Source organism: Neodiprion fabricii, chromosome 4, assembly GCF_021155785.1.
Source record: "Neodiprion fabricii isolate iyNeoFabr1 chromosome 4, iyNeoFabr1.1, whole genome shotgun sequence".
NCBI classification, from domain to species: Eukaryota; Metazoa; Arthropoda; class Insecta; order Hymenoptera; family Diprionidae; genus Neodiprion; species Neodiprion fabricii.
Genome location: NC_060242.1, coordinates 34,939,976 through 34,967,915, shown reverse-complemented (window position 1 = coordinate 34,967,915; position 27,940 = coordinate 34,939,976). Strand labels below are relative to the sequence as shown.

At 35.3% G+C, this 27,940-nt stretch overlaps 4 protein-coding genes across 11 annotated transcripts in view; 2 read left to right on the top strand and 2 right to left on the bottom strand.

Moving 5' to 3' along the window:
• The first annotated feature begins 217 nt into the window (after positions 1 to 217).
• LOC124180917 (glycogen debranching enzyme) lies at positions 218 to 11,543 on the top strand. The gene is made up of 25 exons (XM_046566841.1): positions 218 to 344; positions 1,492 to 1,615; positions 1,790 to 1,979; positions 2,072 to 2,282; positions 2,518 to 2,652; positions 2,762 to 2,980; positions 3,102 to 3,340; positions 3,432 to 3,644; positions 3,736 to 3,930; positions 4,054 to 4,183; positions 4,265 to 4,388; positions 4,473 to 4,738; positions 4,941 to 5,102; positions 5,212 to 5,420; positions 5,539 to 5,742; positions 5,831 to 6,063; positions 6,176 to 6,265; positions 6,418 to 6,595; positions 6,812 to 7,168; positions 7,291 to 7,438; positions 7,569 to 7,932; positions 8,021 to 8,229; positions 8,336 to 8,521; positions 8,643 to 8,879; positions 8,995 to 11,543. Exons 1-25 carry the CDS (start codon positions 225 to 227, stop codon positions 9,058 to 9,060), a joined length of 4,809 nt encoding a protein of 1,602 aa, XP_046422797.1. The 5' UTR covers positions 218 to 224; the 3' UTR covers positions 9,061 to 11,543.
• On the bottom strand, positions 11,267 to 19,949 carry LOC124180918 (LMBR1 domain-containing protein 2 homolog). 2 transcript variants are annotated; one of them, XM_046566842.1, is made up of 10 exons: positions 19,630 to 19,949; positions 19,172 to 19,512; positions 16,208 to 16,418; positions 15,919 to 16,095; positions 15,598 to 15,775; positions 15,254 to 15,435; positions 14,925 to 15,164; positions 14,631 to 14,832; positions 14,355 to 14,474; positions 11,267 to 13,380 (listed from the first exon to the last, which is right to left on the bottom strand). In XM_046566842.1, exons 1-10 carry the CDS (start codon positions 19,801 to 19,803, stop codon positions 13,145 to 13,147), a joined length of 2,061 nt encoding a protein of 686 aa, XP_046422798.1. In that variant the 5' UTR covers positions 19,804 to 19,949; the 3' UTR covers positions 11,267 to 13,144. The 2 variants fall into 2 exon arrangements, with proteins under 2 accessions (XP_046422798.1, XP_046422799.1); XM_046566843.1 differs by having other exon boundaries at positions 14,430 to 14,474.
• A 1,870-nt stretch (positions 19,950 to 21,819) lies between these two features.
• LOC124180830 lies at positions 21,820 to 23,312 on the bottom strand. Of its 3 annotated transcripts, none has more exons than XM_046566672.1 (4): positions 23,180 to 23,312; positions 22,413 to 22,695; positions 22,222 to 22,323; positions 21,820 to 22,035 (listed from the first exon to the last, which is right to left on the bottom strand). In XM_046566672.1, the coding sequence occupies exons 2-4, from the start codon at positions 22,662 to 22,664 to the stop codon at positions 21,895 to 21,897; spliced, it is 495 nt and encodes a 164-aa protein (XP_046422628.1). In that variant the 5' UTR covers positions 22,665 to 22,695; positions 23,180 to 23,312; the 3' UTR covers positions 21,820 to 21,894. The 3 variants fall into 3 exon arrangements, with proteins under 3 accessions (XP_046422628.1, XP_046422629.1, XP_046422631.1); XM_046566673.1 differs by lacking the exon at positions 23,180 to 23,312 and adding an exon at positions 22,786 to 23,169; XM_046566675.1 differs by lacking the exon at positions 23,180 to 23,312 and adding an exon at positions 22,793 to 23,169.
• Positions 23,313 to 25,294: 1,982 nt separating this feature from the next.
• Positions 25,295 to 27,940, top strand: part of LOC124180828 (afadin- and alpha-actinin-binding protein-like) — a 52,743-nt gene continuing 50,097 nt past the window's right edge. For 3 of the 5 annotated variants that reach the window (XM_046566667.1, XM_046566670.1, XM_046566671.1), the window contains exons 1-6: positions 25,436 to 25,695; positions 26,057 to 26,216; positions 26,498 to 26,695; positions 27,146 to 27,277; positions 27,349 to 27,460; positions 27,710 to 27,936. In XM_046566667.1, coding sequence (XP_046422623.1) covers positions 26,082 to 26,216; positions 26,498 to 26,695; positions 27,146 to 27,277; positions 27,349 to 27,460; positions 27,710 to 27,924 — 792 coding nt within the window. In that variant the 5' untranslated portion in view covers positions 25,436 to 25,695; positions 26,057 to 26,081 and the 3' untranslated portion in view covers positions 27,925 to 27,936. The other 2 variants (XM_046566669.1, XM_046566668.1) reach the window with 2 other exon arrangements.

Genomic DNA, 27,940 nt, shown 5'->3' with positions numbered 1-27,940 from the left:
TCCGGTTTTGAACTAGAATAGATAATATTGAGTTTAACAAAATATAAGGGCATGTATGTCTTCTATTATTTCTGTTGTGATCATTTGGTAATGATGTCATGAACAGAATATTAGTGCATAATTGTGTGGATAAAAAGAAAAATCGTGAAAACCTCTAGAGAAGTGTCCACATTTCAGTGTAAAACTTCAATAATCTTCAGCTTCTTATATTGTGTAGTGTCGCAATGGATTCGTTGGCTGCATTAAGGCAAAAGTTTCAAAACTCTACGAAGATACTTTTGAAGGGAATAGCGTATTTGATTGAGCGAGTTTATAAATGCCACTGCTTTAGATTGCTCTGGATTGTAAGTTTTACAAGATACAAATACCCTAGTATATCATCGTTTAGTAGTAGTAACTAACTCAATGCCAATATTAAGAAATTTTAAATCACCTTGGAAATAATAGTGCTAAATATCTGTGGGTAGGTCTTCATCCATTACTATTTATTCTTCGTAACACCTTCAACGCACCAGTAAAACAGACGGGAATCGTGTTAGCTTCGCAAATAGCTTCCTTATTCCATATCAATTGAATTCGTTATCTCACCAAAGACTTTGGATAATTTTGTTATGCCTGTTTTGTTCATACATCACCATTGATTTCTTCATCCTGCAATGCATTACACTAAGAGGAATCGAAGATATCTAAATGCTCATAACTTTTTATGAAGTTATAGAACCTTAAAAAAATTGGTTCATTTGTTTATTAACAAAGCAAAACCTGATCGGTATAGCGCATGACACAAGAAAAATAGAAAACACAGTTAATATTACATCTAGTATCAACTATTCTTCATCTCTTAAAAGGAATATTCTTACAATCCCCATTCAGTTTAGTCTAAAGCTGTAACACAAGTAGAAGACTGTTTTTTGAAAAGTTCCTACCTTTATGAATGTTCGTGCAGCAGAACTAGTGTAATATTATACTTTGCTTTTCATGCTGCTACTGGATGCATTGTTTCGGTAGTTTATATTACGGATGCCTGTTCGTTTAATGCCTACTTGTTTCGTTAAATGCGTAAGTACACATCGTACTCTTATCTTACCGATGGCCAAGTTCTATCAGATCTTCGACACACGTAAAATAATCTATAACTCTAATTTAATTCGCTGGTTCAACTGTGTAATATTTTGATGAATGTATTCAGAAATTTATTGCATGATGGAAAACTTACTTATTGTTTTATATAATAATTTTTTTTGTTTCATTTTCATTCTACACTACACTATAAATAGTACCATTGCTTTATAACTACTCAAGCTTAAATTTATGACATCTAACAAAAATTTAATCCAGCTAATTTTTATTGTGTTGTATGATCGTTTAGTGAGTAGCAAAAAAATTCTTCAGTGTTATCTTGTTTTTTGCATATCAATCCTCCAAAAAAATACTTAAAAAAATAAATTCAATCGTTCACAGAGTCATTGACTTAAATACCAAATACTTTAGATGTTGAGCAGAAAAATGAGGCAAGGCAGAGACGAAACTACTACATTGTCTGACAGGCAACTGAGAGTTCTTGTCCTTAATAATGGGGAACATCAGGATGGCACGCTTTATCGATTGCGTAAAGGTGCAGTTAAATTAATTATACTCACATGAATAAAATTCATTAAAAATTTTCGCAATCACACCTTTACGCAAATAGTTTTACATTAAAAAAGCTTCTAGAGAAAGCATGTCTGTCAACTTTTATATTTAGCACGTTTGGTGAACTGAAACTTGATTATCGTTGTTTCTGTACTAGGATGGCAAGTGCAATTCAGACTTGGTCCTTCCTTGCTTGGAAAAAATATCAACATTTTTACAAATCACCCACTAGAAGTCAACCAGAAGTTTGAAAGAACTTCGTACCATCAATTGCTTTTGGTAAATGATTCCGCAGATTTAACACTAGCATTGGCAGGTTCATTCCACTACTACATTACAGATGATAGGTAAGTCTGAACATAAATTACTTCACATGGTATGTTAAATCATGTATCATATACATGACAGAAAACTAATATAAATCTATCTCAATTTTAAGGGACGAAAGCAATGGCACCCCAATTGCATCTGGATATCTTCTAGTGGATCCTGAACTATATGTAGGTGGTGGTAAAGAAATTCTTCCTTTGGATTGTATCCAATGTCAAACTGTCCTTTCTAAGGGATTGGGACCGCTACCAACTTGGGAAGAAAAGCTACTTGTTGCTAAGAATTCTGGATATAATATGATACATTTTTCACCAATTCAGGTAATATTGTAATGTGTGTTGATTTCACGCACTTGGTAATTATTTCAATGTGAAGTAGCTGAATAATTTTGGAATTGTAATTATCAATCTTCACTTTTTTCAATTTTTCGAGTTTGTTGATGAGTCCTAGCCATCAGTTCATAAGCAATACTTTTAAGTGGTACTATTCATGTTTTCAACACAGAAAAAAAAGTGTATATACCAGATTTGATTAACAAATATTTATCTACGTTAGGAACTTGGAGGATCAAGATCTTCGTACAGTTTGTGCAATCAATTGAAATTGAACCCGTCATTCCACAGCGATGACAAGGAAGCGACATTCGAAGATATTGAAGAGTTGATATCTAAAATAAGAAATGAATGGAATGTAAGATTCCCAGTCCACAGTAATATATATTTACATCACTTTTATTGACGTGTATTCCTATGCGAAATCTGTTCATTTGAAAACCACAAGTTTTTTTCTTCAAATTTAGGTACTCAGTGTTTGCGATATTGTTTTGAACCATACAGCTAATGAAAGTTCATTCTTAATTCAACAACCAGAATGTGCGTACAACTGTCTGAATAGTCCTCATTTACGTCCAGCATATATACTAGATGCAGTATTGTTTGAATTGACTTTCCAAGTCGCAGCTGGAGAATGGGAATTCAAAGGTATTCCGTCTGTGGTGGAAAACGAAGAACATTTAAATGTGAGGCTACTTTCTCTTATATTTAAGATTGACTAAATATGCTAAATTCTCACGAACTGAGAAGCTTACAGTTTCAGGACCCTGACAATAACCTTTATTACTACCTGTAATTTGTTTTCAGTCAATCAGACATGCTTTGCACACGCACTTTTTACCACTTGTGAAAATTTATGAGATGTTTATACTAGACGTCAATGAAATAGTAGCAGAATTTTTGAGCTTAGCACGAAATCAGGTGCCTCAAGAATTAATGGCAGGAGATAGCGAAGATAATATTTGTGTCATAACAGATCCGGAATTTCGTAGATTGAAGGCTACGATAGACATGCCCCTTGCGTTACGAGTTTATAATGTTTACAGGTATAGTAAAATATTTCGCTTTAACAATATCTATGAATTATTTACCATCGCAATCAAGTATCATGATTCAATTAGACAAATTTGATTTTAGAGCCAATTGTTTTGATGAAGAAACACGACTGAAGCGATGTGCACAAGAGTTGAAATCAAAACTAGAAGAGCTCAATGCAGCTATAATTAACGAAGTACAAAACCATTTGAATGCTGCAGTTGAAAATACAATAGCTGGTATTCGATATTTTCGGGTACAAGCTGATGGACCTAAGCAGAAGGAAGTTAGCGAGAGAAATCCACTTGTTCCCAGGCATGTTTATTATCAAAGAGCCAACATTCTATTAAGAAATATATCCTCTATTCTAAATGAATACAGATTACTAATATTTGTGATTTCACAGATATTTCACGGATTATGGAGCTCCCTCATCTTTATCTGAACGAGAATCAATTATGTATTCTGATAAAGGATGTTACCTAATGGCGCACAATGGCTGGGTCATGAATAGCGATCCTTTAAAAAATTTTGCTGATTCAGACTCTACTGTCTATTTACGCAGAGAGCTAATCGCTTGGGGTGACAGTGTAAAACTCAGGTAAGTTTGCAGAACAGAAATGAATAGGTCATTGAAATTTCAATCTACTGAAAGACAGATAAATAATTCAGTTTGCTACATTGCTCATTGTGAAGTAAAAAATGAATGGTTTTTACACATCAGGTACGGGAACTCACCCGAAGATTCTCCATTCCTTTGGCAGCACATGACAAAGTATGTTGAACTCACTGCCAAAATTTTTGATGGCATCCGATTGGATAATTGTCATTCAACCCCGATTCCAGTTGCCGAGGTACTTTCAATCGTTATAACAATATTCCTTTCTCTGTGTCCCCAAGTTCGCTTCCAGTAAGATCACTGTTTTTGTTCATAGTATCTGCTGGATGCTGCGCGTAGAGTTAATCCTAACTTATACGTTATTGCCGAGCTTTTCACCAATTCCGATCAGAAGGATAACATTTTTGTAAATCGTCTTGGGGTAACTTCGCTAATCAGAGGTAGGTGGTACTGGTATTCTATCAAGCTTCCATCAGTAGTCACATGCTGAAAACTCACTTTATACTTCTCATTCTCTTAATTAGAGGCAATGTCAGCATGGGATAGTCACGAAGAAGGCAGATTGGTATATCGGTATGGTGGTGAGCCAGTTGGGGCATTCTTGCAACCTCGACATCGTCCTTTGGTGCCTAACATTGCTCACGCTTTGTTTATGGATTTAACTCATGATAATCCTAGTCCAGTGGAAAAACGCAGTGTATTTGATTTGCTACCAAGTACGGCTCTTGTGTCCATGGCATGTTGTGCTAGTGGCAGTAATCGTGGATACGATGAATTGGTACCACATCACGTAAGCGAACATTTTCATTATAAAAGATTGGTTCATGCTATGCTAGGCACAGATTGTTTTCGTTAACAATATTAATTTCACACAAATATCTACTGTAACTTGGTCAGTCGTTAGGAAACTTCACTAAGCACCAATTACGTTAGAAGTATTAACTATTAGACGAGCAATAGCAAATTCTTAGTAGTGTTTCTTCACATTTCAGATTCACGTTGTTGACGAAACCAGGCAATATACATCATGGACCGATAATGACGAACTAGCTGCAAAAAATGTACATCTTGTAGGCTCTAAAAGTGGTATAATCGCAGCTAAGAAAGCCTTGAATGACTTACACTACTGGCTTGGAAAGAAACATTTTTCTCAGGTACGATACCTGTGTTTATACTTAATTTATTTTTAATTCACTTGGTTCTCATCGTCGTTCATGCATGTTGAAAGGAGAAATTCTACTCTTAGGTTTATAATAATTTCAGGTGTTTGTTGATCAAATGGATCCTGACATAGTAGCAGTGACCAGGCATTCGCCTATTAGTCATGAAAGTGTAGTCCTAGTTGCATTCACATCATTCAAGCATCCTGATACAAATGCGAATGATTTAAGGCGGTATATCAAACCTCTTCGCGTTGAAGGTGTCATTGATGAGATATTGTTGGAGGCATCTTTATCTCACAATGGTGCCACGTAAGTATCTGAACAAACAAATTCTTGTTTGAATGTCATGTAATCAGATTTTTACTCAGAGAAACTAATTTAGAGTTCTCAATACCGAACATTAATCACAATGTCGTGCTTATTTCAGAAATTGTAAATTACCATTCCAAAAACCAGAGAAGTATATACGGGATGAAGATGTTATAAATGGTTTGTCAGAATATGAATTGGATATTAAAGAACACATCCAAATTTGTGACTCTACTATCGTAGAAAAGGTTGACTCTGGTGATCCAAAAATTACGCAACTTAATTTTGTCAACTTTCAGCCTGGAAACATATTGGCAATTCGGTGCGTTAGTATTTCATAACCCAGAATACTTTTATCGAAATAATTATACAGAATTCTAATCCTTATGTTTTGTGTAACGACATTTTAGTGTTTCGCTACATGTCAATATTAAGCCTGCACTTGACAAGCTCCAGAATACTATTAAAACAATCACCTCAACTGAAAATTCTGACTTACGTATCGTTGTCTCTCGGATGAGTTTACCAGATCTCAATAGAGCTTTGTATCGCTGTGAACAAGAGGAACGTGATGAAAGTTCTGGCGCTCTTGGTGTTTATGATATACCTGGATATGGCCCGCTAGTTTATGCGGGATTGCAAGGTAATGAATTCAATAGTTGAAAGTAATTTAGAAGACTACATCTCAAAAATTTTTCATCACTCTCCAATCAATAATCAAAAATTCACATGGTTAACCATTGGGACTATTTCAGGTTTCATTTCACTACTGGCTGAAGTTCGTCCAAATAACGATCTTGGACATCCGATGTGCCTGAACCTTAGACAGGGTAATTGGATGATAGGTATGAACCTCAGAAATCGTCTTAAGTGCTATATTTGTGAAAAAGATCATTCACTCAGAAGTTTTATCTATTACAGACTCATATTACTGACTCTTAGTACAAAGCTAAAGCCATTGTTTCTTACTATCTTCATAGAATATTTTCTCTTTTAGACTACATTTGGCAAAGGCTCAAAAGAGATGAAGGAACAGCAGCCCTTGGTGAATGGATTGAAAAGGCTGTGGAACCATTTCAAGTAATTCCTCGATACTTAGTTCCGAGTTACTTTGATGTTATTGTTACGAATGTCTACATGACTTTGTTGGACCAATGCTATGCGCTGATGTCTAGGTAAGGTTTCAAAAAATTGCAACACATTTCAAAGTAGGTGCACTATAACTCATGATTGACATATTACGAACTTTTATCTACCAATTGCGCAACAACATAATACTAACAGTTCAGAATTCATTCTTGATGGGTGTAATATTATAGACCCATTTAGATAACTGATAACATTTTGATGCGACCAATATTACATTTGTAATAAACAAGTTTTTGTTTCAGTTTTGTCCAAAACGGTTCATCGTTCACGAAGTTAATGTCCCTAATCTCCGTTCAAATGGGTGGTGTTATAAAATCAGCTCAGTTACCGGATTTATCGCCAAACTTGGCTGCTCCTAAACCAAAAGTTAAGGAGGTTGACAATTCGAAAATGCAATTGTGTTTGACATTAGCTGCAGGTCTGCCCCATTTCTCTGTTGGATACATGCGAAACTGGGGTAGAGATACATTTATTGCAATCAGAGGATTATTAATTCTGACTGGTAGATATGACGACGCCAGATATATTATTTTGGGATTTGGTGGGACACTGAGACATGGGCTCATTCCTAATTTACTCGACGGAGGAAAGAATTCAAGGTCTGTATATTTAACAATGGATAAGTGCATGAATGAAAGATTTTTTGTTCACATACAAATTTTTTGTGGTCTTGTACTGCATTTCTAAATGCATATTCAATAAAGATATATTATACCTGTAGATACAATTGTCGAGATGCTGTTTGGTGGTGGCTGTATACCATTCAAAAATATGTTGAGGAAGTTCCAGATGGCATAGAGATTCTCAAAGATGTCGTTTCGAGGCTCTACCCAACAGATGATTCTCCTGCTCTGCCGGCTGGCAAAGTGGTATGCTAATAAGTATAGATTTAATTTCTTGGAATCTATGATTAAATAATTCATCTGTCTTTACTCGAAATTTGAATAAATGTTATAATAACAAAATTATAGACTCTTATAATTAATTATCGCTGTACAGGATCAACCGTTGCACGATATAATTCATGAAGCCCTTACCGTACACTTCCAAGGCCTTTGCTTCCGTGAACGAAATGCTGGAAAAAAAATTGATGAACACATGACAGACCGAGGCTTCAATAATCAAATTGGCGTACATCCAGAAACTGGTTTTGTTTTCGGTGGAAATGATGCTAATTGTGGTACCTGGATGGACAAAATGGGCTCGTCAGAAAAGGCTGGGAATAAGGGTAAACCTGCTTCGCCGAGAGATGGATCTGCAATTGAATTAGTTGGATTGAGCAAAAGTGTTCTTACCTTCTTGGCAGAATTGTATAGGCAGAACATGTTTCCTTATGGAAGTGTTCAGAGAAAAAACCGTGATGGTATGTTTGTTTGTAACACCATAAATACAGTATAACAAGATTCAGTAGAAATCAGAATGTACATGCTCATACCATCTTAATTTCTTAGGATCTATTGTAACGTGGAGTTATAAACAGTGGGCTGATAAAATCGGATCAAGTTTTGAAACTTATTATTATGTAAATGAAAAACCAACGGATGGAGAGCTGAAACCAGAACTAATACATCGACGTGGAATCTACAAAGATAGTCATGGTGCCACACAACCATGGGCCGATTATCAACTTCGGCCTAATTATCCTGTTGCTATGGTCGCCGTAAGTACTTCATTTTAGTTAATAATTAACCATCATACCTTTGTGCCATATATAGCCATATATATTTTTGGACGAATTATATATAAAATCAACTGTCCGTCTCAAGGCTCCGGAAATGTTTGACCCACACCATGCATGGACAGCGCTGAAACAAGCGGAAGAAATATTGCTGGGCCCGTTAGGCATGAAAACATTAGACCCTGCTGATTGGGCATATAATGGCTACTATGATAATTCTAATGATTCAAATGATATTAAACTAGCACATGGGTGGAACTATCATCAGGGGCCGGTAAGTTATTGTATTCACAAAAATAAAAGTTCAGATTATGATCGTATATGTAATTGCAACTGTAATGTTTTGATTGTTTTTGTACTTTTCATTTTTATATTGGCACTATTACGTCTTTCAGGAATGGGTTTGGCCAATAGGATACTTCCTTAGAGCGCGTCTCCATTTTGCATCATTGGTTGGTGGTGAAGACCAACTTCGTAGAATAATAGAATCTACCGAAGCTATTATATCCAAACATTTGGTTGAAGCATCTACCAATCATTGGAGAGGACTTCCAGAATTGACAAACAAAGACGGCGAATATTGCCGTGATAGCTGCCGCACACAGGCATGGAGTGCTTCGGCAATTATCGAGGTGAGTGCTTTAAATAGGTATAACGTCAGGACTAATAGTGAGTTGGTTTTCTTCCCATTTCCATCATGTGTTGATGTTTTTGATGATGATGTATGAAGACTTTATATGTCCGCAGGTTCTTTTTGATTTGGACAAAATAAAACAAGGATTGTCTTCTACTGGAAAGAATGCATCAAACTGATATAATTTTGCGTGTGTTCACCACCGCCACTTACACTTAGAATATTTGAAGCTAGTAAAAGATCGTATCGCAGAAGATAGACAAAGCCAAGAGAGTATTTGTACTGATGAAGATACAGTAGCTGCACTTTGCACGGAGACACACGCATATGTTACTCCGCCAATAGACTTAGCGCAAGCACAATCACAGCACACTATCAATTTTGGGATTATTTCCGAAACTGAAGCGTATTCCAATAACAGGTCAATTAGTGATCCATCAGTTGGAAATGCAGACACAGAAATTAAAGCTAACACGTCTGTTGCTATGAATTGTCCACTATTCCATGATGATCAAAACTTAAAAAGAGATGTACCTAATTTAGAAAAACGAAGTTCTGAAATCATTACCGATGTTGCGCAATTTATGTATGGAGAAAAATTGTACTCTGGGGATTCAGAAAATTCATCAAGCCAATACATGTCAAGAAACATTCATAGTAGTCATGCTGTTGACCAACTGATGGAGAATAAACCGTGTCACATAAATGTTAACGCACTTTCCATCAAACGTTCATTATGCTCGGATTTCCAAGTTCAAGTAAGTTGTACCGATGTTTCTAAACCCCGTCCAACTGATCACATTTATGAAGAGATTGGAATAGTTACAGAGTCGCCAAATATGTCAAAATACGATATTTTGAATTACTATGAAAAATATAGCCCCACAACAGCTAAAATGCTGATAGACACATTATTTCTACCCAATCATAAAATTTGCAAGATCTGTGCAGCTAAGCAAACTAGTGTTGTATACAGTGATCGCTTAATTAGATTCAATAAGCCACTTTACGCCAAAGAAGTGACTTTATATCAAATAGAAAATTCTCTCTACTTTAGGTATACTAATAACATGACATCTTACTCTAATTACGGGCATATACATGATGATTTAAACTCTGAAAACTTTCTACCGATTTATAATCAAAGGAAGTCAAATACTCCTGGAATTTTTTATTCAAACAATCCTTCAACAGACATCTTTGATTTGAAATCGACTTTGGAGCCAACTATAAAATTAGTAGATAATGTTTTTCAAGGGCTAGCTGACACGGAATTATATCACCGAAATACAACCCATTTTTTCAATCGGATATCTGCAAACGGCTTTGCACCCATGGTATTTAATAGCGATGGGAATCATTTTCTACAAACAATTAAAAGCATCGGATATGGAACAGATTTGAAGAATTGGATCAATTATCGCCAGGATGCAGTGAAATTGCGAAGTTCAAAATCACATGAATTACCCCTATCTGTTATCGAACCTCATCCAGACAGATCTAGCTTGTTATTACTTGAGCCTTTGCTGTTCATGCCAGATATATCAAATCCTAAACGAAAAAAGGTCAAGAATCGTATCACACATTCTGAACGTCTGAAGATAGTAAGAATGATGATCGCCTATACGTTAGCGTTCTTCCTTTTGGCAATTATTACGTTTTATATAATATATTTCAGTTGAATTATTTAATTTATTGTGTAAGAAGCTTCAAATAATTTACGTATTGACCACAGATGGTCAAGTGATTTATGTGCACAAATATTTTCGGATCATTACCAAACAGAAGTGACAATAACTCCTTCAAAATTACAAGCATACGTATATTTTTCCTGCTTGCTGTTTTTATATATATTTCATACAAACATGAAGATAAATCAGTTAAGATTTTCATGTTGCATAGTAATATTTCATTCGGAAATTAATCAGAAATTTTGATTTGTTGTGAGGTATAATATGCACTACATACAATTTTGGAACCTATGTAAACTATGATCAACAGGCCAAAATTTAAATCGCACAATCGAAATTAATCACTTACATATATCAAGTATTGATATTCTCACACTAATTCAAATGGAAGCAGTTAGCTTTCATTGAAAATGTCCTTTGATCCTATAGGATATAACAAAATTTTAGAAAAATGTAGAAAGAAAAGAAGAAAAAAATAATAGCTTTAATTGTGAGTATAAAAGTGGTATAGATGATACTATTTCTTGTATTTTATATCCTTTTGTTATTTTTACGACCGCAATAAATCGTCAAGACTGTGTTTACATGTAGTGGTTTTGGGAATTGAGGAATTAACTAATAATCATAAAAAGCTTTACACTTTTGTTCCAAAGGAATGAAAAGAAACATGTTTTTAATAAAATGCACACCAACGTTTTAATTTTTAGGTATGCTTATTATTTGTATTACTATCATTATAATTATTATTACTATTTATCTGTGGTACATAGTGGAAATATATACTATATACAACCTCATACATTTTATCCTTAAACACTGAATCCCAGTTGAAATGATCATGCCTTCTACGCTAGAATACAGAAAAAAAGGCGCGACTAGTAGAAATAGCAAATATTGTACATATAGCCCTCCAAAAAGCGGATACTCTATATTACTAAGTTTAGCGATTTCTCCAGTTATTTTTCGGTGAATTCATGACCGAAAAAATTTGTTATCGTCATGATAAAATATTTAACACATAATAAAGCTTTATATTAACTATTTTCTGAATAATAGACTATAACAGTATTTCATTTTTAAATTAATTTGAACTTCGGCGATTTAAATTAACTTTTACTAAAAACTTAGAAACTGGCAAATGAATTAAGTCTAGTTACCAGAGAAACATGATTTGCCATACTTAGTTATGAATTAAAGTACTAAAAAAACGCGGAACTAACGTGTATCTTAGGTAGGTATGTTATTGGGCAGCAGAAAACAAAGGATCCATGACTTGTATCTAACAATATGTACGTACATTACATGGCGATAACCTTTGGACTAAGTTACATGTTGAAACAATGATCGAGCAAGTTCAATATTGAAATGTCCCAAATACGAAATTCCGGGTTTTAGCTCTATAACTGTGTAATCACTGTTCTAGGGCTTTAAGAATTGACGAAGGTATTCTTAATATTGACTACATATTCCTATACATCTAAAATACTAGGAGAGAAAATTTCAAGTAAAATGATTTAATAATTTGCTCAATAATTTTGCTCTAATGGATAAGTTTGTTACGCGCTGTATATTGAAGTTGCAAGGTATGCGCCCTAAAAATCTTGAGCAGTTTGAACTTGTAATACAGAATTATTAAAGCATGCTTATACATACCTAGGTATAAAGTCATAATATAGTATAAAGTTTGTTCATATATATTGACTATGTATAAAGTTACTACTTCCAAATTCCAGATTTTTGGAAAGGATTATATACTAAGTTTAACTGCTTGTTCGCAATTTAATAGGTATGTATGTACAACCAAGGAAAATCCATGTATATACTTTTGTAGAAACACAAACGTTTTAATTTATTTCGGGTTGCTAAATTTTTCAATAAGAAAGTTTTTTCGTAACTAAATTAATCTTTCGTTAATTCAAAATTATTTAATGTTCGTATACCTTGATCTACCTATCCAAGTCATATTTCCATCTATTCACAGAATCTGAAGGTAGTTGAAGAAAGATTGTACCTTCATTATAGATCCTTTTCTTGTTTAGAATAACACTATAATTAAATTAACATAGGAATGCAATGGATGAAGTGGAATAAATTCTACAACTTTAATGAAGATAAAAAAAATAATTTCAAATAATGAAACTAGGAATACTTGAAACGAAAAATCAAGACTACAAAGGTTGGTGATAATGTAATATACACATATATATCTATATTTCTTTTCTTCTTCAATTGTTGTAACGGTTAAAGAAAATTTAGTGAAACATGGAAAAATAAAATAGATGTATTCAATAATTATGTTGAAGATAGTAACGCTTAGTATATAGAACATTCCTATTCCGTGATTCGCAAGTACAAGTGGTATAATATATAGAAAAACGTGAGTCTCATTATGTACATGTAACTTTATGCACATTTACGATTCCAATATTATTCACTGGCATAAGTTAGCAAACAATTTTTTATTTTCTGAAGTCTTACCAGTCAAAATAATTTTCCTAATTTGTCAAGGTGAGGCCAAATCCGAAACGGTGAATTCAAGAAACTGAATATGAAACGCACACGTCCAACACCCTTAAATGTCATCAAATAAACCTCTAGGTGGAGGTCCAACACGACTGCTATTCGTAGTATAAGTGGTTAAATTATCAGAACTCAAATCGTGATAAATCTCCGCCTGATATCCATGATCATAATGGTTACTTGGTGTGTAGCGATCACTTTCACCAACATAGTAGTCTGTAGATTCGACATCGCGCAAAAGCCCAGTTCTTGCAGACTCTGTAGACTCATCTCGTCGCAAAGGTCTCACTGTTAGGATAATTTTTTATATTGAATTTGAGAAAAAAATCATGCTACGTGTCGTAATAAGCAACATGTTCAAATGCTAGGTGTAATTTTGAATTGCATCATAAGTGATTATAAACTAGTAACAAAATAGAGAAATTAAATTTTCGTTCAAATTTCACATCAATTACCAGTCTTTTTTGTCTCGTAAAGTTCAGATCTATGCAAGCAACCAATATCACACATAATATCAAAATCTACAATACCAAAGTTCAAGTACAAAAATCAAGTGTTTCTGTCATGCATTAACTTAGAATACATTCATTATCTATAGAAATAAAGGAGCAGTGAAATAATTATAATAGTAAAATGTAGTTTAATGTTTAAATCCAACATTTATTGAGCTACATGTACAATACCATTCCTTTCAAGGTCAAGTATTAACTTTAATTAGACTGCTACATGATCAAATATATATAAATAAATCGATATAAAATATCAAAAGTATAAATCGATAGAGATAAATAAATAATTTCAATACTTTCATATAAATCTGCACTGGGAATACTTTTATGTTCTACATTTGACAAGTAAATTATTTGAAATTAATTGGAAGTATTCATACGTCAAATATAAATAGTAAAAAATGTTCAAATATGATCAATTATGATTATTTGAAGATATTGGAAAATGAAATGCATCTATTAGGTATTCAAAAATTGAGCAATGTGATTTTAAGTACTAACCAGCAGAAGTTAATCACTTAACTCGAAAATAAGTTTCACCAATCACTGTAAGTGTCAGGAAACTCATGCATACCAAAATGAAAATTAAGAATAATATTTTTGTTTTTTACAACAAGCATTATTTAAAAGCGGAATTCTTGCATGCAGTAAAAGATAAGATAATGCATACATCTAAAATTCATATGATACTAAGCAGAATACGTTTTAGAGGCGGGAAAACTAAATCTCGAGTCTAGACAATTTCGTACATACCAGTATCAGTACTTTGTCTAGCTGTTCTATAACGAGATGCAGTTCCTAAATTATTGAACCTTTCTTGAAACTCACGTCTACGACTCATGGAGTCCTCGGTACGCTGGCGCTTACGTCGCTCTGAAAAAATATTAATCAACAAGTAATGTTGAGTCATTTTCAGTTATTCAGTCATTTGACTAAACATCGTGTCATTTTCAGAGCAGTATTTGGGACACTTACTCTAAATTGCCATTGTAAGCTGGAATAAATGATTATCATTTCGTCTCTACGTACCACGTTTGATCAGCTCACGACCTTCTTCAACGAGATCAGTCGTTAACTCATCATCGCCAAGGAATTGTTGAAACCCAAGCATCGAGAGTAATCTACTTCCAAGACTAAAGTATGTTGCCAAACAGAAGGCTAATATTGCCATTGGAAAGTACACATTGAAACCATCTGAGATAATTGATATAACATCCATGTGACCCATTACCTATCAATAAATATGAAAATATAGTATTCAGTAAAAGAACTGAATCAGTAGAGAAAATATACAGATTTCAATTTGCAAGGTAGAAGATATACCTGCGTGTAGTGTGTTTCCAAAATATGCGTTTTAATGATATGTGAGTCCATGTGAATTAGACCCAAGAAATTGAGACACATTGGAGGCGTAAGCCGACAGAGCATCATCCCACTGAATATTAAACTGTACTCATTTGTTTGATGATGTGGAGCCAGATAGTACAGATTTAATACACGAATCTTTAATACAGTCGAATAAGCACAATAGCAGAGGTAAGCTATAATTAATGTCGACAGAATCTGTAATTAACAATAGTAATTATATAATATCAAGAAATTGTTTTTTAAAAGTAGTAAATAATACGATTGAATTGATATTATTTAATTACCTCAATTGTGAAGTAATCATATTTAACTTTTGCCAAATTCACAAATTGCGCAAATAAAGATAGAACTGGAGATTTGTTAAAAAATGTTACTTCTGACCAGACAACAGCGACAGAGAGAGCTCCAGCAGCAAAGGCGGCTAGCTTCTGAGCATAACTTTTGATTACGCATTTCCAATACCATTCTGTAGAAAAAGCATAATATTTTGATAGATAAAACAGTTCTATTTATTCATAACACAACTATTTTCACAGAGATTATTAAATATTAAAATTCTCACTTTAATTATGCGTAGAATCATGACCATAAAGCACATATCAACTTTTAAATGGGTAATTGTACATACCAATAGTAGGGTTGTAAAGCAGTCGCAGCGGTAATGGGCGGACAATGGGAAATGTCGGCTTGAATCTTCTGTCATGGCTAGCTTGATTCTTTGCAATATCTTCCAGATGAAATATCTTTTCTATTAAAATTCCCCATTGTGTTTCCGTTCGTTGCAGAGTTTGCAGAGATTTTATAGTCTAGAAATACACCGACTTATGAGTAATGATTAGCAGGGATGAAAAACAATTGATTTGAATAACTTATTTGGAAAAAATAAGACATGGTTTAACGAAGTAAAGAAAAAGTTGTAAGGCTTAATAAGGAATTATGTATAACATACATGTTTATGGAGACGGATGAGAGCTTTTTCTGAAGGTGAATCCGTAGGAGTGTCATCTGGTAATTGCCTCCTATTCATTCTATCTTTTAATTCAGCAGGCACTTTTTGAAATATAGTTTCCAAATTACGATGGAATGGATGACCAACTCCAATAGCTACTGACGCTGCTTGTAAGGCCTAGAAAAGTGAGCGAAATATTACAAATTTGTTAAGCAGGAAACGAACTACCATAAGTATTTGTGCAGAACAATAACATTCCTAACTTTTAATCACTATTATAGATTGATACCTCAAGAACATCATCCACTGTTTCTTCAGCTTCACATTTATCCAGGCTTAGCTTAGCTGCTTTAAAGTAGCTATAATGTAAAGTGTATCCAGGTTTGCTAGCATTCCATAATCCACGAGGTACTTCGACAAGAGCGTAACCCAATAATAGTACAAGGAGAAATAGTCCCCAAGTGTTTGAGGCAGATGATGCTATAGCTTTCAATTTTTGACTGTAACGCAATGTGTAATTTTTGTTCATTTCTATTTATTTCTTTTGTATGGTTTGAAAATAAATCGAAATCCTAATTTTTTTACATAATAGCGCACGACTTATATCTACCAATACTCAGAAAGTAACGGACAGTTTGCAATTGATGGGTTGTAACATCTTTATTTGAATTAATTTATAGGTTGTAAAGAAATGCACAAATTATTTACATGCATATTAGGGACAAATCAACTTGGAGATGTTTATTGATTGTAATAATGATAAACTGATTATCCCTCATAATAATAATTACAATATGAAGTATAATACAATCAATCAATCATTGAATAGTACATCTAGAAAAATATAAATTTCATCCAGAAAATACAGGAATAAGCTTAAAAGGAGCTTTATAGTCACTTGTATCCTCCTCGAAGTCATCGAATCTTCTTTCGTTGTAGTTGTCAGAAGTTCTCCAGCTAGCCACTCTTCCATCTCCCGACCAATTTGAGTCACTACCCCAGGATGCATCTCTTCGATTTCTTCCAGATTTATCATTTACGTGATCACCAATAGCATCTGTTTCCTGTATTCTGTACATACTCTTGTCCGATTCGATATCCGAAGGATTCTTGAAAATATTTGAATTTTGTAAACTTCTCTTAGCTAATACAATGGCAGGATCTAGAAGATCGTGTATAAATAATTCTTCATCATCGATTTCTTTTTCCAATGTCGATTCAGCTGTGGTGGTGCTCGGAGTACTTGCTTTACTTGTGGCTGAAGTTTCTTGTTTTGTGGTCAAGTTTGAGAAATCTTTTGCATTATTCGATGACATCTGCGTACTGGATGAGTGTTTAACTGTAGGGGAATCAGTGATGGTAGAATTCTGCTTATTATTAACACTTTCTATATGTTTCAAAGATTTAAAGTCACTCGAACTGATTCCGTCGGAAGAATTATGCGGTGCACTATTGTACGAACTTTCTTCTGCGACTAAAGATTCCGACCCATCTGTGGAATTGTTGGTATTTTTTCCACTACTTTCCAGATCCGTGGTAGATTCTTCCTTTTCTTCGTCCTGTATGTCATCTGGTATAGGTTTGGAGGTTAAGGATAAATCCTGAGGAACTGTAGAAGTAAGAGTCTCGTTTTCGACATTGGATAAAGCTGATGTGGTACTGAGACTATGGTTGTCATCAATGGTCTCAAACTCCTCATTCTGCAGAACATCTATATTTGATATGCTGCTTGATTCAAATTCACCATTTTCCTCAGATTCGTTCGATTCGTCAGATTCGTTAGATTCGTTAGATTGGTCGGATTCGTTAGATTCGTTGGATTCGTCGAATTCATCGGACTCATTGGCTTCATCAGACTCATCAGATTCGATAGATTCATCAGATTCACCAGATTGATCAGACTTAATAGATTTATTAGTCACATCAGATTTATTAGTCTTATCTTGCTCAACTAATGGAATCACCAGTATTTCCAAATCCATTGAACCCTCTTCTATTTCGCCTAAAATAACACTTTCAGTTGCTTCTGGTGATGCAAAGGAGGAAGGAGGTGATGTAAGCGAACTACGATCAATTTCAGAATTATTAGAAGATTTCTTCGAAGCAATATCTGTTGTTGGAACAATCTTCATTGAAGAAGTAAAATCTTTTTCAGAAATGAGCATGACATCAACTGCATCTTCATAACTTATACTATAAACGGACAGCGGCGTATTTGTCGTTTGATAACTCCCATTCAATGATTTCTCAGTTTTTACTTCATCATCACTCGGAGTTGTTGGTTCAGTAGTTGAATGGATTGTGACTGATTCTGCCTTTGGCGAAATTTTTGACTTCTTGCTATTAACGATCAAGCTTTCTGATATCGCCGACACATTTTTAAATTGTTGAATGGATTCTGAATTCGTTTCCGGCGTGGTAGAAAGCTTCTGATAGTTACCATCGTCTACAGAATCTATTGGAATCACAGATAGTATGTCGTCTGTTGATACATCATTGCTTGAATCCAATGGTTTTTGTTCAGAACACGAAAATGTCAAGAAAATCAGAAGTATTAAGATTTTCATATTACACAGAAAAATATAACTTGTAGGATGAAATTTTTGAGATTAGTATGCTCGCACGCAAATCTACTTCGTACTGGCAGATTATTGTCGACGAACGCATGTCATATAGGCCCCATGACATCAGCACGAATAGTGTTAATGGGTATACAGATTGTGCTAATCGTTACTTAGCATTCAAAATATTATGGAAACGATTTAGTAGCAATAACCGTACATGGCCAACCATTCTTGAGAGTCACTTCTCTTAACTCGCCGATTTATATAATGAGCCAAAAAAAATCTGAATTTATTTAAGCGAGTAGTTAGAAATATGTTCGCAAGTTGTTGCTCGTGTGTTTTAAGCGACGGGTTTCGTATACACATTTCAAGGATTTATATTTTAGACTCAACAGGTACACCCATGTATCTTCAGAAATTTTTCCATCGAATCTTCTTCTTAAATCAACACAAATCTCTGTGCTGACTGATGGCTTACAAACACTTATATTTGCAGAGTTAGTCATGCATCATCAACAAGACGATTCAGTTTGTATGTATGATTTACAATAAACATGAGTTCACAATGTTATTGAATATAAAAATAGTTTATTTCCTTACGTTCAACGTCATATTTGCATAACGAATTATATGTCATATTGTAACTTTACTGTTAGAGTGACTCCATGAAACGAAGGTAATGAACTCACCCGTCAAGATCCAAGCCAGGTTTCAACGCAATGTATATTAACAGTATACCGCAGATGAACAGATAGCTGCCATAATAAATAGCGTTGTCGATCAATGCAGACTTTAACTTTCCGCTCACAGTGAAATCTCCTGCCTTGATGTAGGATTGCATCAACGGAAGAATCAGCCATGTCAAACATTGAGAAGTCCAGTACACAACCCTCCACAAGTTTGGATAAACATTGTCGGGCACACTAGACCATGGCTCTCGACACGTCAGAGGTGCAATCGTCACATTTTCACTGACGGTGGTTGCAGTCAAGTTTAGATTATTTTGCTCACGACATTGTCTGTAAACTGTCTGGTGAACAAGTAAACACATGAAATCAGGCCAATTTGCAAAAGAAAATTTACCAGTTGTTGAGTAAATTTTGAAAAATTCGTAGTAAATTATCGCAAGTAGCAAGAATCGACTTACCGACGAAACGTCCAGCGGCAGTACAAATATAATTAACAGAGAAAAGTACCAAGCAATGAGAACAGCTATGGTGACAATGATGTGATGTCTGTACACATTTCCATATCTATAGAGTAACGTTGCTGCTAAGCAGAAGGCAAATATCACCTCGGACAAAAGCAGCCTAATGCTCATTTTTGTGCCAGTTTGATTTACAACGCGCACAAAAATCAGTTGGGTACAACGTATACAGGTACTTCGAACTTTGTATCACACGTAATTTGATTCTACTTTTCCTGGGTTTTTAGTATCTGACTGTTTGCCATTTCTTTAATTTTAAGCTCAGCCTCTTTTTGCATATTCTCCAGCTTTTCAAGCGTTATTGACTTCAGTGGCATCAATTTCGGCTTGCAAAGAATGTAATCGGATATTTCTTGATCGTAGATTACACCCTGCTGAGGTATTACCACGTTAATTTGGTCGACGTCATTATTTTGTTGGGATTCTGACATTTTTTATGGAAACTTGACAAGTCTGTAAAATAATAACAAACAGATTATTTCCGAACATCTAGCAAAATCCATTATTGCACAAGTCAGGAATAAACGGACTGAATTGAGCTTGTGAACAACGTTTAAGGCTAGCTGCACAATCTCAGGTAAAGAGAAAATCTTGCAAAAGAGACAGCTAAATTTCTGAAGCTGATACAAATACTGAAAGAAAAGACAGAGGATAGATTGGCAGAGTCGTGAGGTAAATGAAATGTGAACAAGCTGTCTGATAAGGTACAATGCAACTTTATAAAACCTCGAGCAAGATTTTCAAATGTTATAGAGAATATTATGATACTCTGGTAATGAAGGTGGGAAAATTAAAAAGTGATTAGAATGTCCAAAGAGTAGGTGGATCTTGTACAGTTCTAAATAATTTGATTATTCAGTGCTGAAATCTGTTGTTCAATAATGGTGAACTCTATTAAGACTTGACTAGGCCTTATCCAGATTACAGAATAATTGTATGAGTATTTGACATTGAGGAATGTAACAGCAGCTTATTTTTAGACTAAGAAATGGCATACGAAAGAAATAAAAATGTCGGTGACAAATCGAACTATCGCATCTCGTGTTATCAAATCGACCCTTCAAAAGTCTTGCGAGAAAATTGCAAATACTGAGATTACCTCTTGCCAGTTATTCTTTGGTTAATGATAGGTTAGGAGTGTGGAAAGTTATACATAAGTAGAGAAATTGAAGTCTAGAAAGTCGATTACTAAATCTAATGAATCTGAAAAGAAATTCCAAGTTCACGAGTTGAACGAAATGTAATTGCAACGTGTGAACGAATGAAAATACGGCTAGATAACAGAAGAAACTGTAAACGGCAGGGAATTCCTTGCATGCACAATATGTTGATAAAAATCGACATGCTGGGAAAATATATAGTAGAAAGGACATGAATTTTCAAAAGCGTGTACACTAAGTTGCATGTACGACTCATTGTATATACGCTCGTGCTACTTTCATTTCAATAAAATGATAGCAAGAACGCTTAAAGAGCAGCGTGTGTCAAACGTCAAACACTTGTATTAGGTATATTTCTGTGTGTTAAAACACCGTTGTTACTTATTTCAGGTTATATCATAACCTACGATGTAGATTGTCCTGTTCTGCTAGCACACTTGTACGAGTGACAAATTAAACATTACCATTGTCTTTCCAATTGTTACATGAACTTCAACAAAATTTTTGCTCTACCGACGACGTGTGTTTCACTGCTTCGTGACGTAAATCAAATCCTATATTGACGTTCGCACGCGCACGCGTTCCGTACGGATTATTCGATTGGTCTCTAACATTTAGCGCGAAATTTAACATCATCGGATCAATGATGTATGACACTGTGTACTAGTGGTGTGTGGAAATTTTCTGTATTCTAACTTCAATTATTTTACCGACACTTAGCTACATGGAACTAAGAGATATTGAATGCTTTTTATACTTAAAAAACGACTTGAACCTAATGATAAGCTTTGCAAGTCTTTATACTCAAGATATATTAAACTTATTTAACAAGGGTATCAAGTGACTGCACTTTAATCAATAGGACTAGCAATCTGTAGTGAAGATTGTTCCACAGAACATTCACAGTTTTTTAAATCTATTCTACACATAGCTAATTACCGAATGAATGATTTAAATAAAACAACAGAGATACGATCTTTACATCACATTTATCTTGTGTATAATAATAACAACTAAGGTACTAGAAATCGTGTAGTTTTGTTTTTTATATCGGGGAATCTTTAAATCCACGACTAGCATAGTCACTGGGTTTCGTACGATCTGAGACTTGCGGGTACCCTGGGTCTCCAGGGAGTACAGGTTTTCTTGAATGAATTACTCTCCAGCCACTTTTGCGCATCCAGGTCTATGACAAAACAAAAACAATAGATATCTTGTTAGTTTGGTGAGGTAGTTAAAGGTAAATACTTAGAAGAAAAATACAACATTTGAGATAGAATATCTAGACATTAAAAAATCACTTAATTTTATAAGGTTTCTAAATTTTTACAAGACTTACTTATAAAACATATTCCAAAAAAAATGTACTTACATTTTGATTATATTTGAAATAATAATATGTGGCATATGTAAGGCCAACCCCTATGAAAAATTTTCCTGTCATAAAACGCACTGTCAGTGCCCATTTGGAACCCTGAAAATGGTGAGAGAATATCAATTAATACGACATGTTCTAGTGAAGTGGTTGAGAACAAGATTCTTTGAAGCAGACTCAATTTTTACCAATGGTTTGACAAGCATATCCTCGAATTTGTCGAGAGGCGCTCTGTAAAATCTTCTTATAGGGTTCAAGTTTTGTCTGAACGCTTGACCGTCGTCTATGACCGGCTCATCATGATGCAAGATTTGATCTTTCAGATACTGATTTCTCCATGCTCTTTCCTCATCTGTCATACCAATCAAACGTTCATTTTCACGTGCCATACGCCTAGCAATACCGAATGGCTTCACACCACCAGTATCTGACGACGCCATGTTGACGGGTTGCAAAGAATTGACCCTGTATCTGTAACAGAGAAATAATCTCAGCGATGAGTCTCGGACGTTGAGTCAAAAAATCCTTAAAAAAAAATTGTTATCCAAGAAGTGACAACACCAGGTACATATTCTGCTGTTGACGTCCTGCTTCAACAGTTAGTACAGCTGCTGAACTTAAACTCTCAATCGGTTCTCTTCTACTTGACGATTTGCTTTTAGAAGTACCGAAAATTTGGGATACTTTTGCACTGAAAGCAACGCGGTGTTGCTCGTCGAGTGAGAATGAACGAGATCAATGACATTTCGTTTTGTTAGCAATGGATACGACAAAATCTGATCTCAGTGTGAACCTTCAACCATTAGCTCAGCCATTTATGTAATTATTGAGAATTGTGATGTGACTGCAGATGGTAAATGGGATGTAGAAGAAGAGCAGAATGTGCAGCCTAAAATGTTTTCACAATGTACGGTAAATATAAGAAGAGAAGAACTATTGTACGTTCCAAGCCAACCTTATTCACTGTCGCAGGGACAAAAATAGGTTATACGCGTATGTCGTTACGTCATGACCAGCTGGATGTTCCAGGTTCTCTAGCTCGACGTTGCCATACGGCTGCGGAACAGAACCGAGTAAATTTTAAAAGCAATATCTGAATATGTCGAGCCGACTGAAGATAGAAGTAGATTTGCTGAATATGAGTATACCTCACAAAATAATTGACTTAAAGATGAGATTGCAATTTGAGCAAGAACAAACGATTAAATCCAAAAAAAAGGAGACTTCGATTCTCTAGAAACAAACATCGCGCCGTTAACTGAAGATATGCGCGTCTACTTCAAGTTGACAACGGCAACTTTATCATGATAATTAATTCAGTTTAGAACTATACTGTGTAGACTAAACAAGAGAAGCTCGATTTTCCGAAAATCGTATGGATTCTGTTGAAAAGTTGGTTGATTTATGTGCTTTCATATTACTATTCTGCGATTATCTTCTCTATTGTTCATTATCACTTCATGGTCAAACAGCGCGACCGTTACAGTAGCTAACAGTAGCAGGTACAGAGATGCGCGTCGGGAGCATTATTTTATGCGTCAATCCCACATCTATGAAACACAAAGTTTACGATTTATCCCTTACTTTTCATTCGTTATTACGTATCTTCCGTTCAGCTGAAAGTTGTGAGAGAATTCAAACTTAGCCCCGACTGCGTGGGCGGCGGTAATTCTGCCATGTAATTCTGTAATAAAAATGATGTTTTTATTCTGTATAGCGTGGATTGCGATTCTGCGCATTTACCGGGCGCAGCTCGTCGACAGTCCAGAATTCAGATCGCATCATTTAGTCTGTGTAACGCAAATTTAATACCAGCTTGCAGACCCAGTTACATTCGGTGATTAATAGAAGAATCGTAGATGCGTAGCTGCAGGAAACAATACGTTATTGCAGGGAGAATAGGCCGTAATTATCGGGGACCTGTTTCGTATCTCGAGTTTTCATTGTTTCGTGCAACTCGAGTTGTATAAGCAATCTCGATCATCTCGATTCTCGTCTTTCTATACAGGGTATCGTTTTTTATTGTTTGTTCACTCGTTTCTGTACATATTCCAGGTAGCATTTCATGTAGCATCTGATCATATTACTGATGCAATCGAGATAATATGATTGACACTATATAAATATTATAATAACGTGATCGACACATTTTTTTTCTTAGTTAGGCATACAATTAACATGGTGTCGGCAGGTGTCGGTAACTGAAAATTGCTACGCGATACATCTACCGACTCGGTTATCAGGCTTGCAATGTTAATTAATTCGATAACGGTAAGAAATTTCTGTACTGAGGTTTCCCTTGCCTCGTTGCGCCAAGCTAAAAAATCAGAGATATATTTTCAAAACGCTAGGATCCAAGTAATTATTTGTGATTAAGCGTGTCTGCTAATTCCACGAGCCTACGCTGCTAAATCACAGTAAGAAACACAGCTCTCTACACTACCGGCTGGAAGGCATGTACTCTGATTGTGAGAGTGTTTCGGTTAGTTCGTTGCATCTCCACTACACACGTTACTATCGAATACGTTGTACAAAAGATTTCGCGACGTATGACCAGGCCAGGCGCAGCCAGGAGCCTAGATATAAGGAGAACGATCGACGTAAGCTGCTTGTTTAGTTCGTTTAGTTTGGCTTTATTTGCGGCCAAAAAAGAGGGTACAATTCGTAGTTCTCACAGTGTCTACCAAGTTAGCACTGGGGACATTAACGTCAGGTTCATGGAGACTAGAGGTCTGTTAGAGGTAAGGAGTCCGAACGCAAAGCTGGCCAAATGGTCGGTGAAAGTGATGAACGATCCGCGGATTGTAACCGCCTGGCGGCGCTACCACTGCGGGCCCCGTCGCGCGTTGATTCTGAATCGTCGATCCTCACGTATGTATCCTATTCGTAACCAGGCGCTGGTATCGCTTGCGGATACATCCCAAACTACAAGATCTTTCATCACTTTCACGAACCACTTTTTGACGATTCCGCCATGTGCGTTCGGACTCCTGTACTCTGGTCTCCATGGTCAGGTTTATGGCATCCGATTTTTATTGCTTACACCACGTGATCACGGCATACCCTTCCTTAAATTTAAAAATCCTGACCTTAGCAACGTCAGCGCTGCACTAGTGGACATTGTGAGAACTATAATGTTTTCCAAACGTACCCGCAACTGTACCCGTACTCCAGATCCCTCACTTTCGTATCTCGACCCACACACGTATGTATGACTTGTACAATGTGTGGTGGACCAATAGTTAAATTCGTTAAATGGGGATGGGTAAAATGAGGATGCGATGCCGCCTATGTATACATACAAATATCAGCAGGCGAACCTTTGACCCTCTAAATCTTAAATGTATATGTTTATTTGACATTAATTTAGACGTACCCGAATGCTAGGCGCTCTTTGTTTGCTTTTTTTTTAAATTTAATTTTCATTATACTTACCCCAGCGTCAATTATAACGTCGTTTGTTTGAAAAAGGTACATCTTGCTGATTATTATTGTATTTATTGTTTTAATCACTTCTGAATAGACCTATAACAGTCTAGCTAGCCACATAAAGTTAAATTTACTGATTACCAGACCTCAGCTGATCATTATGATCCTAGTTAAGCGTTATCATTTACATTGAACCAGATTCAAAACTGCATGAGGGAAAATTGACAGTCTACTAGACTAAACCATTCTGCAATTGGAAATATGGTTAAAATTTTAAATTCTCTTTCAGTCCTATTACTGGTTTTAATCCACTGCCACATGTGTATGAAAATGAAAACAAATTTACAGATTCTTTGAACTCTTACCTTATTCTTGATTGTCGATTGTCTTCGAGTTATTATAGGAATTCTTGAATCTTCTGAACAACAATGGAAAGGAATTCTGATGCCATCTCATCTCTAAGGAGTCTTAGAACCATGATGGCTATGCACAGAGAATCTCCCAAGGAAGCTCATTTTTGTACTTTAGACAATTTGAGCGAGGCTCTTTCCACTCTTTCAGAGGTGAGAATTTATGTCCGTTACACGCAGCAATTGATTCAATTTGAAAACGTGAACTTATTGTTAGCTCAGCATCAGCACATGTAAACTTTTCCTTTTATGGTTGGAGATAATCAAGATGACATTAAGAGTAGCATGATCCAGACTGTAATGATGATCGAAGACCTATGTAAATTGCTCGAGAGTTTTTTTTTTAAATTTACTAGATTTTGCCTTCTGCACAGAATTAGTTGCTAGAAGTAATATCGGATTGGTAATGCTTGAAAAAATTTAATCTTGTTTAGGAACTTGAGTCCTTTGGTTTTCTTCCAACTGCATTGAACATCGACGAATCTCAGTCCTTGGAATCAATAAAATCTACTTGCGTCAAACTTATAAACGCATCTTGGGGCTTAGTTCATGAACATAGGATGCTTATGAGGGTGAATGAACAAGCTAGTGATGTGCAACACAGAACAGCAAGTGATAATTCTAGTCTCACTGTAAGTTGAAGCTGTTTTTACATCTTGACCTCTCTTTGCAATTGCGTCTTATGACAATTTTTTACTTTAAACATGCAGCAATGACTGGATATAGGTGAGTGATAGTGGTTATTAAACTAAACTTACTAAACTTTGCAAAGGTTCAACTTGAACTCAAAATTTGTTCCGTTCAGATAAACATACTTTACGCAGATAAATTTTAAAGACTAGTTGGTCAGATTTTCAGTCACCATCCTATTTTGCAAATTCTGCAGTCTTGGAGTACAATTTATCGTAACTCGAAACAAATGCATCGTAATTATCATTAATATTATTAATCAATTGCATAATATACCGTTGCTGAAAAATGGATTCAGAACAAACACGTACTCTAAAAAATCTCCTTTCAAGATAGAAATATATGCTCGTGTTCTCCAATAACTTATTACTTCAAATATTTTCATTCTCCAGAATCATGTTAAGCGTCTGAAAGAGGATTTGGAAAAGAAGCAGTATCTTTTATGTGAATCTCAGGAAAGGGAAAGACGACTGAAAGTCAAATGCGAATCCCTGTCTCGTGAATTCAAACACGAGAAGGACGAGGTAATATTACAGACAGACATAGCTTGGAAGCCTAGTTTACCTGCACTAAATACTGTGTTATTTATACTCAGGCAGTGAAATTGAGGAAACAGCTACAGTCCAAGGATATTCAGCACGCTCATGAAGTAAAACGCTTACAGCAAAGTGGCCACAAACTGCGAGATCAGCTGCAAAAATCCGTTGGTATGTATTCAAATGTTTCGGAAATATTACTCTGCAAAGCTGTCGACATTTTAGCAACTGTTTCAAATCCATCCAAATGTGTGGAATACGTTACAAATATAAAAACGTTAACTGGCCTCAAAATAAATCATAGAATATCGTATCTTGTTGATTCCCAACTATTTCTAATACCTGAAGTTGTTTAAAGTCGAATTGAGTAGATCAGTCAAATTTTTGCAACTCCTACTTTCATCGTTGACATGTTTACAGGAATGTATGTACCGAGGGACAAAGCATCTCAGAATATTCAAGAGGAACACGAGCGTCAGTTGAATATGTACAAACAGACAATTTGTCGCTTACAAGAAAGCAACAGCCAACTGTTGTTGGATATTAATGATTTGAAAGATGCGCTGAGCCTACATTCCGAAGCAATCGATCTACAAGCTGAGGCGTCAGGAATTTGGAACGATGCAGACATCTAGAGCTTCATAGTGGTAC

What these genes read in the sequence shown, in the direction of transcription:
- LOC124180917 (XM_046566841.1), top strand. Translation starts at nt 225, where the DNA reads ATGGATTCGTTGGCTGCATTAAGGCAAAAGTTTCAAAACTCTACGAAG. An exon ending in AAATAAGAAATGAATGGAAT is followed by an intron (nt 2,653 to 2,761) that starts GTAAGATTCCCA and finishes CTTCAAATTTAG; the next exon opens with GTACTCAGTGTTTGCGATAT. An exon ending in GGAACTATCATCAGGGGCCG is followed by an intron (nt 8,522 to 8,642) that starts GTAAGTTATTGT and finishes TACGTCTTTCAG; the next exon opens with GAATGGGTTTGGCCAATAGG.
- LOC124180918 (XM_046566842.1), bottom strand. Translation starts at nt 19,803, where the DNA reads ATGAGCATTAGGCTGCTTTTGTCCGAGGTGATATTTGCCTTCTGCTTA. An exon ending in CCTGGCTTGGATCTTGACGG is followed by an intron (nt 16,419 to 19,171) that starts GTGAGTTCATTA and finishes ATTGCGTTACAG; the next exon opens with TCAAAAATTGAAAGCTATAG. An exon ending in TCGTGAGCTGATCAAACGTG is followed by an intron (nt 14,475 to 14,630) that starts GTACGTAGAGAC and finishes ATATTTTTTCAG; the next exon opens with AGCGACGTAAGCGCCAGCGT.
- LOC124180830 (XM_046566672.1), bottom strand. Translation starts at nt 22,664, where the DNA reads ATGGCGTCGTCAGATACTGGTGGTGTGAAGCCATTCGGTATTGCTAGG. An exon ending in ATATGCTTGTCAAACCATTG is followed by an intron (nt 22,324 to 22,412) that starts GTAAAAATTGAG and finishes CACCATTTTCAG; the next exon opens with GGTTCCAAATGGGCACTGAC. An exon ending in ATTTCAAATATAATCAAAAT is followed by an intron (nt 22,036 to 22,221) that starts GTAAGTACATTT and finishes GTTTTGTCATAG; the next exon opens with ACCTGGATGCGCAAAAGTGG.